General features: G+C 41.9%; 1 protein-coding gene across 1 annotated transcript in view; it reads right to left on the bottom strand.

The window, feature by feature from the left end:
- Window positions 1-2,925: 2,925 nt before the first annotated feature.
- Window positions 2,926-13,178, bottom strand: part of LOC107121913 (fatty acid desaturase 1-like) — a 187,611-nt gene continuing 177,358 nt past the window's right edge. Inside the window, exons 10-13 of the mRNA XM_015424926.1 lie at window positions 6,809-6,905; window positions 6,097-6,176; window positions 5,871-5,996; window positions 2,926-3,126 (exon numbers count right to left, since the gene is read on the bottom strand). Coding sequence (XP_015280412.1) covers window positions 3,075-3,126; window positions 5,871-5,996; window positions 6,097-6,176; window positions 6,809-6,905 — 355 coding nt within the window. The 3' untranslated portion in view covers window positions 2,926-3,074. The remainder of the gene's footprint in view (window positions 3,127-5,870; window positions 5,997-6,096; window positions 6,177-6,808; window positions 6,906-13,178) is intronic.

Here is a 13,178-nt window from a genome sequence, read left to right as displayed (position 1 = left end):
TTGCCTGCCTCTGCCTAGCAACCCTGGACTTCCTTGGTGGTCTCTCATCCAAGTAGTAACCAGGGCCAACCCTACTTAACTTCTGAGATCAGGCTAGCCTGGGCCATCTGTGCCAGGGCATTTATAATTTAGTTAGTATATTAAATTACACTAATTGGCATATTTATGGAATTTAAAATATAGAAGTGCCAATTTAAGCAGTTACACCATTGTAATCCTATTGACTTCACTGTGTGTAAGAAGCATGTAAGATCCATGCACAGAAGGACGGGAGATTTCTTCAAAGTACTCCTCAAAAATTTCCATTGGAAAAATTCAAAAATGTACTTAGGGATCCACCCCCCCCCCCCCCCCCCCCCCGCATCCGGAGGCCCCAGCTCACATGTTTTTTGAAATGCATGATGGAAAGGAGGGGCAATCACCACCAACATATGAATGAAGGGAATGAGACGCTAAAAATATACATAGAACTTTTCCCCACTTTAGCTCATCATCAAGAAAATGTGAAATAGCAAGCGTGTTCCCCCAGATAACCTATGGCTTTCATGTTATTTTTAACTCTCCACCAGCCCTGTTCTTTTCCTTTAAACTGTTCCCCTCCCCACTCCCAAAGCCTTTTCCTCCCAAGAGGAAAAAGACTGTCAGATTTCAGTCTTATGCAAACAAGTGAGATGCCCTCATAAATGTGTTGAACGTGAAGGACTTTACACTGTCTCATAGCCTCAGACTTCAGAGGGGGCTACAACAGAGTCAGAGAGATAGATAGGCTAGGATTGATTACCCTTCCTTTCTACTGCTCTGATACTATCTCTTTGATGTGTAGATTGCTACTCTCAGGGAATCTTCCTTCTGGCTTAACACCTTCTCTCCACACTGTGCTAGCTTTTCATCATCTTGGCACCATAAGGGCAGGACATGCTTCCTGCATCGCTATCCATCCTAGCTAGTTAGACAGGATTAGAATCCTATCTCTATTCTATCCTGTCTAGAATGGAGTTCCTTACAATAAAGGACTCATATTACTTTTACAAAGATAAAGAGGCTCCATGTGTAACTGTGCTTCTTGTCAGCACACACTAACCAGACTGGCTCTGGCTGCATTATGAGTCTTGAGCACTCTGCTGCCCTAAATAATCCTTCAAAATGAAAAACTGCAGAAGTGCCTTCCTTCTCATGCCTCTCTCACATTTAGTCTGACCCTATCTTATGAATGCCACAACAGAACTAGCACAAAAGGAAAAGGAAAAAAAGACATTTTTCAGAATGTCCCAGTTTCATTAATATCTGTCCAACATACCCACCAGACCTCAATTCCTCCTTAGCATGGCCTATTACACACATACATCTTACTGCAGATTTTCAGAGCAGTAAGCCTTTAATCTTGACTTCAAATTCTGTGCCTGCCTTACAAACCATTCTTTTTCCTCTGGTGGATTTCTTCTGCAGCTACAATTAAAAAAAAACCACTTTCCTAAATCAGGGTGGAACATCACTTGTGTGTGTGTAGGGGGGTGTCCAAAGTTTTAATTAAAAATTACACAATTGCCCTATTGCAGCTGTGTAGTAGTGTCCAGCAAGCACCTTTCATTTAAATCCTCGTGGTTCAGATTTTGCACATGCATTTTAGTGTTAGTTCATAGAATGAAAGGGAACAGAAAGGAACACAGGCAACCCACTGTTGAAACTGACTAGACTTTTTCTGAAACTGACAAGCAGTTGCGAAGCCGTTTTCCATATTGCCGCACACTAGGGGATTCTCTGCTGTGTTATCAGCCACTGTGAAAAATGGGACAGAGGTGCATCTCATAATACGAGGAAACATGCTGAGGCAGAACCTACTGACGCTGGAATTGTAAGCTGTGATCACTGGCAATATGTGCGTGTCCACGCATGTGCCTGTGCAAAGTCAGCTGCAACTCCACCACATTTCTCACAGGGTTGCAATTTGCATGGGGGAGGAGTCCTCTGGCAGAGACCCTGGAGAGCTTTTTTAGTCTTGTGCCACTAAACCGAAAAAAATGGGGCATTTTCACCAATGCCCTAGCGCAGCTGCATAGTAATGGTAATTTCCTGCCCTTCCTTGCAAATTTGCATGGTTTTCTCTTTGTTCATTCTCTAATTTGATCCTGTACACTCGTCATGATCTTGGCAGTTTTTTAGAGCCTATCCTGTGCGGGTTGCACTCTTCCTCCAAATGTATCAATCCCAAGCTATCCTTAAGTTTGGCAGTTTGCAGAAGGTCCATATAGTTAGCCCCCATTTTAATGTTAGGCTTCCGGGGACTGGAGACTGCCAAAATCCCCCCAAACTTTGTATACTAAAGCATTAAAGGGAAAAATGTTTTCAAAGCTTTAGTGTTCCCATCCCAGTGTCTCTCTCTCTCTCTTTACATCTCATGTCAATTTCAGTCCCCGCTGATGATCCCCCCACTTTATTTTGTTTGCATGTAACATTGAAATTCTTTGTTTTTTTGCACTGGGGACAATGTCGTTTGCCTCCTCTCTGATCCCCCTTTCAAGTCACTACCAGCAGGGAACTAAACCTCGTGCAGCTCCTTTTAAAATTTCCCCGTCGTTTTAATTTTTTTATTCAGCAATCTGAGACTAGCGATAGTGCCATATCGCTAGACTCATGCTGCTTGTAAAAAAATAAAAAAATAAAAATGAGAGAAAAATGGAGCTTGTACACCAATGAAGGGGGGAGGATGATGGGAGGTGCAGAGTGGGCGGAACAAGCTCAATATGGGTGGGAAGTGACCTTCAAGGAGCAGCAAAAGGCGGGGGGATAGAAATCTGAGGGAATCTATATGCTTTTGCATACCGTCACCTTGGAAGTTAAATAAGGGGGAAATCAGCACAAAAGCACTCTCAGAAAACTTGGGGAAAGAGCAAACAGAAAGCAAACTGAGCACTGAAGGGAGGAAAACCAATGCAGAATGACAAAGAAAACCCAACAAACACACACAGTGAAAGTGAGGGAAAACACCCACGCATAATAGGCCCATGTCGACTGCCCCAGTCTATGATGTATTTTCATGGCTAATGATGGAATAATTCTTCAAGAGTTTCTCCTTCTTATCCATTCATATATGCATCATACCAGGTTTGCCCGGAATCCTTCAGAGAGCTGCAAGACAGTGAACAGGAATTTGACTAAGCAAAAACAGACGACTTGGGCTCTTGATACATTAAAAGTAATTTTCTTCCCCTGCCACTTGTCTTGCTGCTTCACATTTATTTGATCAACGTATAATGAGATATTTAAAACTCATTCTCTGCTTTTCATATTTCACACATTTCTTCTTCCTCTTGGCTGTTCTTTCTCTAGCCAAGGACTTTCTTAAATCGTAATGCCTAAGATGGCTCCATCCATGATCATAACAAGTATTCCGGACAACTCTCAGTAGTTTCAGGCTTTCTTAAACGACAGAGAGAGATGCTGTCTTATGTTCAAAGGCCCAAAGCTACCTTCTTGGCACAGAAGCACAAATCTGTAGAACAGGTATGTTGCGTATGTGTCTGATGGTGCTAATAAATTATTGAGAGAAGCTTCTTCCCTAAATAATTCTTTAGATAGCAGCTTCAGTGGTTTTTAAAGAAATTACTGATTCAAATATTAAGGAAAGAATTGCATGTTACGTGTTGTTTGTAATTCTTATTGGGGACATTTTGTTGGAGTGAGCTACTCCGTATGCCTGGACATTCGGGGGGGGGGCACTACATCACTCTGAGGGTGTATAAGTGTTATCTCCTTGGATGGGACGCCTCTCTTTGTCTGAACCTGAGAGCGGCCCTCTGGCCCTTCCTCTCTCGCTTTGTCCTCTCCCTCTCTGCACATGGCCTTCCACGGAGCCACATGTATCTCTGCAGGTCCCTCATGTAGAGACAGTGCCCTCACACTCCCACACACATGATGCTAGCCAAGCTGGCCATTTGTAATAGGGGAAGTCCTCTTTAGATCAGGCTTCTCTCTCTTCTTTCAACTGTGACCTGAATGTGAACTGGCTCTACTTGAATAAATGTATCTTTACCTTTTTGCAATATATTTCTTGTGAGATCTATTTACTGCACTAAGTATCACACTTCTATGACTGGGCAAACTCTGCCATATTAACCGAATATCCCAATACATTTCTCCTCCTGCTGAAAAATGCCTCCAGCAAAATAAAAGCTGCTGGTGGGAACGATTTTCATGGAAAGAAGCAAGGTTTATAATCACTTTTTCTGACTTTAAAAACTGGCTGCATCAGAGTCTAATTTCTCTCCTTTATTGTAATAATAAACTATTCTCTGGTATATTAGCTAGGCATTTGGACAGTATTCTTGTCAAAATAATGATGATCAACATGAGTGATTTTAAACTGAAAGACCATGCAGCAACAGAAGAAAATAAAAATTGCTGATAATGTAAACTAGGAAAAAAGTGAATAAATACTTTATGATGCAGAAAAAGTGTTTGAATGAGAGTATTACAAGTGCTGAAGTTCTGCATGAACTACAGACAAGCCTTTGATTTCTTCAAAACAACAGCTTCTTCATGAAGAGCTAGAATAACCTCTATTTAAACAGAATCTCCAGTTGTGTGTGTAATATAACTCTAGATTTTGGCATTCTGTAAAAGTTTCTAAAAAACTTTACTAGGGGTGTGGTCACAGACGCCAGTTGAAGCAGAGGGGAAGCGAGGCCATTCCCTTCAGAGGAATTTGACACGCAGTTGTAAGATCACACCTCCCTTGGTGGCTGCGGGCTCAGCCCGTCACTGTGTGATCAGACGCAACTGTGGGTGTTTTTTGGCTGCTTCCCATGCGCATAAACAAGAAATCGCACCTTCACATTGAGGGCCCCCCTATGAAGTATGCAATGACGTGCATACTGCAAAGGGGGGGGGAAGGCACCAAGCTGGGATGGCACAATCAGACCATCCCGATGGCATGAGAGCATGCTTGCACGATCATACGGGGGAAAGTCTGTCTGTGGCCCATTGGAACCTGTTCAAGCTGGACTTTCCCCGGTGTCTTTGAACTCTGCTTCTGCAGCAGAGCCGCACGGGTTGCCGACGACTGCGGGACGCTTCCCAGATGCTGCTGTCTGATCGCTCCCTTTAGATCCATCAAGCATTCGCACCTATGTCAGATCTAAAGGCATGTGTGATCACAGCCTAGATATTTATTTATTTATTTGCCATAGGTGAAGTCAGGCCATTAAAGGGGGGGGGGGGAGCCTTTAACTTCAAAAACAGGAAAAGGTTTGTATTTTGGCACCTGATTATCCAGGATGTTCTGGCTTCAGTCAGAGGGCAAGCTCTTCTCCCCGCCTTCACCATATTTCTGTGCACATCACTGTTAAGTGTGCCTCCTTTCCCCCTCACCCTCTGCCTCGAGGTGTGCAGAGCCAAGTCTGCTGGAGAGCTCCAAGGCAGCCGGCACACTTGGCCTGCCAACTTCTTAGGATGGCTACGTGGCTTGGGGCAGGGAGAGAGCTGTTGCCATGATGTTCAAAACAGGGTGAGGTGGTTGCTGCAGATTCCTCCGGGGAGGCAGGATAGGGTAATCCACGTCAGTATTTGGAACATAGGATTCATCAGCAATCTCAATTTCACTTGTGTGCCAAATAACAAAGCATTTACTGTATAACATGATAAAGCAAAGACATATAAAGTGCAGATCCAGTCATACTATAGTCCCTATTTCATATAGGATTAGAAAAAGACGAGTGCAGGGGGTCAGGGAGAGGGAGAAGCAGTGAATGAGTTTGTATGGTCAACTGATGCTCTGAAATACAATTTTAATTTTCCTCCATTCACATTAAACAAGGGTTGGACCAGCCTTCTTTTCGACATACAACAGTTCATAACATGCCTGTCATACTTACCGCACAATGTCTCCAAAGGCAGTCAGCAGTGGCTTACATTGGTAGGCAATGCCATGCTTGGCACAGAGGGATTTCACCAGAGGAGCCACTTTCCAGAAGTTGTGTCGAGGCATTGTGGGGAAAAGGCTGTAGACGGAGAGAGAGGAAAAGACATAGTTTCTGTAGAATCATATCACACCACCTTATGGAACTACACAAAGGATTTTGTTGCCCTTGATGGCCTTACTGGTGTTCAATCTGGAAGTTCAGATGGCCGGTAAACCAGTCATTGAAAAAGGATTGATCCACATTGCAGGTGGCTTGGAGCTGTGGAAAAACAAGACAGAATTAGGAGCGATGGATAAGGTCTTTGTTTTCTGCTGCGGGCAAATGGCAAACTACTGTCACTCTCTAGACAGCCAATGTAAAAATTCGAGTTCAGGACAAATAGTGTATACATTGCAATTAGTTGCAGCATACAGATTAGCTTAATCTTGTCTGTCCAGGTACTACAAGGCATCAACAAAATTACTTCGCAGCAGTGAAAGTTTGTCTGGAAATCCAGGTAAGGCAGGGTACATTTTGATAAATGCTTTGGAGAAGACAAAAGCCCTCCTGAAGGTACAGCACAGATCACATAGTCTCTGGGACCCACAGTGTTTTGAAAACTGAAGGAGTTGGAAGGGAGAAATATAAACTTTAAAAAATGTATAGCCATGAGAAGATGAAAGCTTGCAGCATGGACTAGTGAAAGCAATAGTCTCATCTTAAGAACCTTTAGTTCTTGTGTGCTATGAAGTTTTCTGAGCATGGTGCCAAGTAATTAAGAGCAGAGCTGCAATTTGGAAGGAAAGCGACTGACTTGATTTGTGACAGCTTGGAGAGTCCCTCGTGAACAGCAATAGTAGCCATGATGGATCTCAGATATTAAAGCTTTGGACAACTGGAAAGAGCCTTACTTGTGTGGACACCCAGTCTGTATTTTCATCATAGTCAATGTGCATTGGGATGTGATTCATTTGTGACACCCAGGTAAAACACCAGATCTCAAGAAACCTATGGAGCCAAATGCATACAGAGTATGTTACAAACTTCACATTTCTGATAATTGACTTGTTTGGTGTGTCAAATCGATAAAACCTCATACACCCATAATTAAGGACCACTTCACACTTTACCACAGAACACATATCAAAGTTCGTGCTACTATACCAAAACACATACAGTGGAAATTTCTTCATGCACACACCTTGGAATCATGTCAGGAGCTGCCATGTCAGTGAAAAGAGACAGAGCAACATCAAATATTATTGGAAAAAGCAGGTACATGCTAAATATGAAAAATATACTGACTTCCACTAGAATAATTAGCAAAATAATCTTAAAATACTCCCTGCCTTGCAAGTGCAAGCAAGAGGAATGAAAGAAAATATTCAAAATAGGCTTTAAAATGTGTTTCAATGTATAAAATAATTAACTTGTTTAGACTGAAAGAATCAAGCTGAAAACTATTTTAGTATCAGTGTACTAGATAGGGTAATGTACCTCCGAGAGTCAAAACTTAACATAATCAATATCCAGGAAAGCATATTCAATACATAAGCTTTTAGAAACATCAGATCCAGTTAATCCAATTAAAAATTATGCAAGCTACATTTAGACAAAAATCATCAAAGTTTTCTCCTGGTTCCACTATTATTTAACATTTTCCACACTTTTATATATTACCTTCAACGTGGCTTGCAAAACCTATTATAATATAATGAATTAGCAACACACACTCTTGCATCTTTCCCCCAGTTCTCAAGGCCTTCCTGCCATTGCTGTTCCACCTTCAAGGTGTGGAGACATGGGATAAAAATATTTGCTCCTTTGGATTCAGGTTCCAAGTTTACACTGAGCCATCAGATATTGTCAGTCTCTGTGAGTTTAAAGCTCCTTCTTCTGTGCACACTAGAGGGGTGCCTTAATGTCACCTCCCTCTCTTAGGATGGTCTCAGCAGTGGCATTTGGAAGCTGAAGGCAGGACCTTCAGCTAGATCTGGGTCTAGGTGTAATGGTGGGAAGTCTGGCTTCTTTCATTCCCTGGCTAATCACCCCACTTGCCTCCTTCATCTGCAGCTACACAGGCCACCCTCAACATGTCAGACCAGCCCAGAACCTGAATTTCCAACAAGGTATTGTGGCAGACTGCATTTTTTAAGAGGCTTAGAAGTGATGTGACATCAACTAAGGGACTGTGAAGGGTTAATTCTTCACAGAGTCAGAGAGCCTTGAATGACAGGCTGCTCTAAACAATCTGAATAGTTAACATCAGCTGAGGGGGGAAAAATCTTGAGAGAGCGGGATGCTAAGCAGATTCAGTCAGATTTCTGGCCTAATTGAGAAGAGATGTTTACTGAGACCGGCTGAGTATAGCCCTGACAGAAAAAAGGGTTTAGGGCTGACTGAATGCAGTCTGAATTCAGCATTACCTGAGAGACAGAGAACTGGGGGAGAGTTTGGTAAGGAAGTTTGGGTAGTAGAGAAGACTCCCATTCAGGCCAAAGGAAAGGGAGACAACTTCTTGAGAGAGAAGAAGATTCCCTATCCAGTCAAACAGGGAGAGTTATCTCTAAGGAGAACAGAATTCCCCAGCCCAGTGTGATTAGAAACTGCCTGTAGAGACCGTAAAAGTCAGTGAACAACTCTAGAAGAGTACTGGTGTTCCAAGAGAAGGGATTTGGGTACTGGGAAGAGGGTACACCAGTCTTCTGGGCACCATTAGTCCATACTGCAAATCCCAGCCATATGCTTTCCATTTAACTCTTTTAACTATTTATTTTGGATTTAATATTGTATATTTTTTGTTGTCAACTGCCCTGAGCCCTGTGAATTCAGAAATTATACTTCTGGTTTATGGCGACACGATAGCGGACGCCTCTCCCGGAACTCCTGGGGAAGCGATCCGCGCGCCAGCTGTTTGGAGGGGGCGACTGGTCGCCACCCGCCCAGAGCCTTTGTGGAAGGCTCCTAGCCATGGGGCTTTGAAGGGTGGCCTCTTCTCCAGCACGCTGGAGAATTGAGGTGCTCTTCCGCCCTGACAGTCCTGCCACTGCCGCATCTGTAATGGAATGAGAACCGCTGACCGGGACAATCGTTGGAGATCGGGCATATAAAACATACCTTGAGCGAGGTCTTCAGACCATCAATGAACTGTGAGTTGAGTTAAGCCGAAATGCTGGGAATTTAAAAGAAAGCCCCCCTGGGAATGGCAAGACGAGCGAGCGGGGGAGGGGCCCCTCCCATATGCACAAAGAGAAAAATGATTTGCCAAGGGGGAGCAGAAATAAAAGCAGTGAAATCTGTTTTAAGAGATCAATTAGAGCGCCTGTAAGCGTTTGGGCGAATTTCAGAGACTTTAGCAAGGAGAGAATCTAAAACAATTACTGAGTGATGCGCTAGCCCCAGTTACAGATTTAAAAGTGGAATATCTTGCAAGTGAAATGGATGTGGTTTATAGAACCTATTCTGTTTATATCAAGAAAAATAATCTGTCTGGGGAGATAAGGGTTAGATTTTCGAAGAGACACGTGAGGGATCAAATCCCGAAAGCAACTACAGGAATTTTTTTAATGCCCTTAAAAATTGGAGGCAATATTATCAGAATTTTAAAAGACATTCCATTTGAAATAAGAAAGAAGAGGAAGAAATATAAAGACTTGATTTCATTTTTACAAACGAACAGCATTCCTTACAGATGGTTGACCCCTGAGGTGTCATTTTCAAACTGCAGGATAAAAAAGAAAAGATTGACTCTGTTTCTAAAGCGCGAGAGTTCCTGAGACTGCAACTGGGAGAGGACGGTGAGGACGGCAAGGAAAAGAAGACAGCAAGCCTAGTGATGAAATGGATTCTGCTACTTCTGATGAGGACTCTGTTTCCAAAAAGGGGGTGGCAGCCCCTAAACGAGAATATCAATTAAGGATTAGAAAAGATAAAACAAAATGAAGGCTGAAGAACTCTGAATGGTGCCTTAAAGCTTTTTTATTGTTAATGATGCTCTTAGGATTTTCTTTAAACAGTTAAAAATGGTTTTAAAGATAAATAATATAGCTTGATCAACTATGTTCAATGTAATCATAGCATTTTAGACTAACACCGATACAAGCTGTTGTAATGATCTCCTATACTTGGGTTTTTAGTTTGGTTTTCTTTCCTTTCTCCCATAGATGTAGTTTCCCCCCCCCCTTTTTTCTGTTGTAGTTTATAGAAAAATGCAATTAAAAAATCCCCTCCGGGGGCTTAAAAAAATAGAAATGATAAAATAAATAAATAAGAGTCAACAATTACTCAAATAAAGTGAATTGGAGTGTTTGGGAAAACACTGGAACAAAAGCCTCTCAATATAAAGGTCTAAGCAGCTGTGAATAATTTAAGAACTTCTCATTAGCCTGATATATAAGAACAAAAGTCTGTGCTTGTACTAGTTTTACCTCAGTAATTTCAACCCCTGATTTCACCTGACCTTTCCCTTTGATGTTAAATAAAACCTTGTGTTATTTTTGAATTTTAAAAACATCTCAAGTTCCATTTTCAAGGGCTTAAGTTAAAAGGCGGGACTTAGCATAGCAAGCAACACAGCTCAGTACAGAATCTGTTGCAGGTAATCACTTTGGCCAGGCCCAGCACTATAATATACTTAACATAATGGATTATTCTGCCAGTCGTAGCTTCAAAATTATATGCATGAAATAACTTCCCTCCAGTATCATAATTTACCATATTGACATGGCTCACTTTAAATAGTATCTTGCATAATCAATCCAAACCTATGTGACACATAATGGGTGATTCTGCATTGGTTTTTCCCTCTGTTGTTTTAGCAAAGCCACGTTGGAATGGAAATTCCCCTCTGCATTGCATGTTGCTTTCAGTTTCTTTGATCATCAGGTTTTATGGTACCTTCTGCATAGATTTATAACCGTTTGATGGCTGTTCAGGGGTGACTTTGCAGTCAGTACGGTGTTGGCTCGGGGTATCTGAATGTGGTTTTGAGCTGCACCTTTTCCTCAGTGTTGAGAAAACATGGAGCAAATGCTAGATGCAGAACCAGCCAATAATAGGTTTCACATGGCTACTCTGCTGACACAATGCATAACTGAAAAATTTAACCCAAAACAAATAGAAGGCTGTAATGGCTAGAAGCCAATTATATTCAAAGTATTGTATAACTGGTAACAGAATTATAAATTCTCAGTGGTAAATTATTTATAAAGTTTCAGAGCAAAGAGAGGTCTTAATATTACCTGGACAGCAAGAAGTACACCACAAGACACTTGAATCCCATAAGGGGTATATACATGAGAGAAATTCGGATGTAGTAGGTTGTCAACAAGGTTAGCTCCTGCCAAAGATGAGAAAGAGAAATGATAATCTTGATCAAGTTACACAGACCTCCACATGAGATTCACATGAGATGGTTCACAAAGCTGCTCCCCCTATCCCCGGCCTTGTTTCCAGACAGTGAGAAGCATGCTCACCAGCCATTCTTTTCGCTTGATTGAGAAGTAGAATACAGAGAACTGAAAGAAGGGAAGCATCACACCTGGACCTGAAACTGTTTAGGGAAAAAATACAAGTCATGCAGAATATTTACCAAACATAGGTGCAACATAACATTTCCCCTCCTTGCCAAAGCAACAAGTATACTAACGCAAGTGAGATTTGTTTTTCATCAAAAAGGGTCACTCTTTTTCTCACCTTATCATGCTCGCCTTTCTCTTTACACTTCAGTCCTCTCTTGTATCAGCCATTCAACAGCCATTAAGATCAAATACCTGTCTGTTTTCCCTCCTATGATGATGCTTTGAGTGAACAATTAGGTATTTAATGCTTCTCATCAACAACAGGACATAGAGGCTGAGCTGTTCCCCTAATGTTGCCTCCTTGCTCTGGGATTCAGAGGATTTCAGGAAAGGGTAAGAGGAAAGAAGAGTGGAGGAGGGGGAAATAACTCTCGCAAGTCCTTGCAGGTTCCCACTTGTATATTCTAATAGTCAAGTCAGCCAGACCTGAAGATACTTAAATCCAGTGATTGGAGCTGTGAATGGGCAAAACAGATTTTTCTACAAACCTGAAAAACACCCTAGGTTTGCAGAAAAATATAAAATATTTAAAAAAAAAACAATTGGGAAGTTTTTTAAAAAAAACACACACACAAAGCAAATGATAAAAGCACCTGCAGCTTTAAGAAACAGATTCCCTCAGTGGCCATAGCTAGGCAGCCACAGCATTTTAGGACTGCAGCTTTAAGAAACAAATTCCCTCAGTGGCCATTGCTAGGCAACCACAGCATTTTAGGACTGGTTTCTGTGTGTAAAAGGCAGAGGGAAGGGGCAGTGTCCTTTCCAGGGCTGTTTTGGCCCTTTAGGGTTGCCAGCTCCAAGTTGGGAAATTCTTGGAGAATTTGGGTGGAGTCTGGGGAGGAGCCTCAGCCAAACATAATGCCATAGAGTCCACCCTCCAAAGCAGCCATTTTCTCCAGTCTCCTGTCATCTGGAGATCAATTGTAATTCTGGGAGATCTTCAGGTCCCAACTGGAGGGTGGCAATCCTAGGCCTGGCAGCAACCACCAAGTGACTTGAAATCACCTGACTTGTATGACTCAACCAGTCCTGGCTGCTTGCTACTGTTCAACAGAAGCCACCCCATGAAAGCCGGTGTGGTGTAGCAGTTAGAGCAGGGGTCCTCAAACTACGGCCCACGGGCCACATGTGGCCCACCGAAAACATTTAAAATATAATAAGAAGCGCCTTGATGAAAATCTGGAACATAATTAAACAAAAATTCTATATTAAAACTCCTTTATGGATATCTCCTTTAGAGGCGTTTATAAAGCCGACATTGATAACAGAAGGGTCTAAAGAAACATACGGCAAGTTATTAAATAAAACAGCAGAACTGAAAACAGAAGAATTAATAAAAAAAACAAAATACACAACTGTCATGGTGGGAAATAAATATAATCAAATCAAGATACATGCTAGATAAGAAAGTAGGATTCTATACGACCCTCAATGAAATGGACAAAATCTGGCTTTCATCCAGCAATAAATTAATCCAGGAAATATGTAATAAGCTGTTAGAGGAGGATCTCCAAGAAGAAATTATTAAAAATGTTAGATCGCCGCTAACAAAGGATCGGAGAGTGATTTCAGCAAATAAGTGATTCAGCTTTATTGAAGTAACGAACAAGCACTTAAACGCATTCATAACCAGAACAAACAACATTGGGAGCTATGCTCCTTTTAAACATTCCCGGGCTAACATAGCCACACCTATTTACAA

Source organism: Gekko japonicus, unplaced genomic scaffold (genome assembly GCF_001447785.1).
Source record: "Gekko japonicus isolate JY-2015 unplaced genomic scaffold, Gekko_japonicus_V1.1 scaffold1541, whole genome shotgun sequence".
Taxonomy (NCBI): domain Eukaryota; kingdom Metazoa; phylum Chordata; class Lepidosauria; order Squamata; family Gekkonidae; genus Gekko; species Gekko japonicus.
This window is presented reverse-complemented; position numbering and strand designations above follow the sequence as displayed.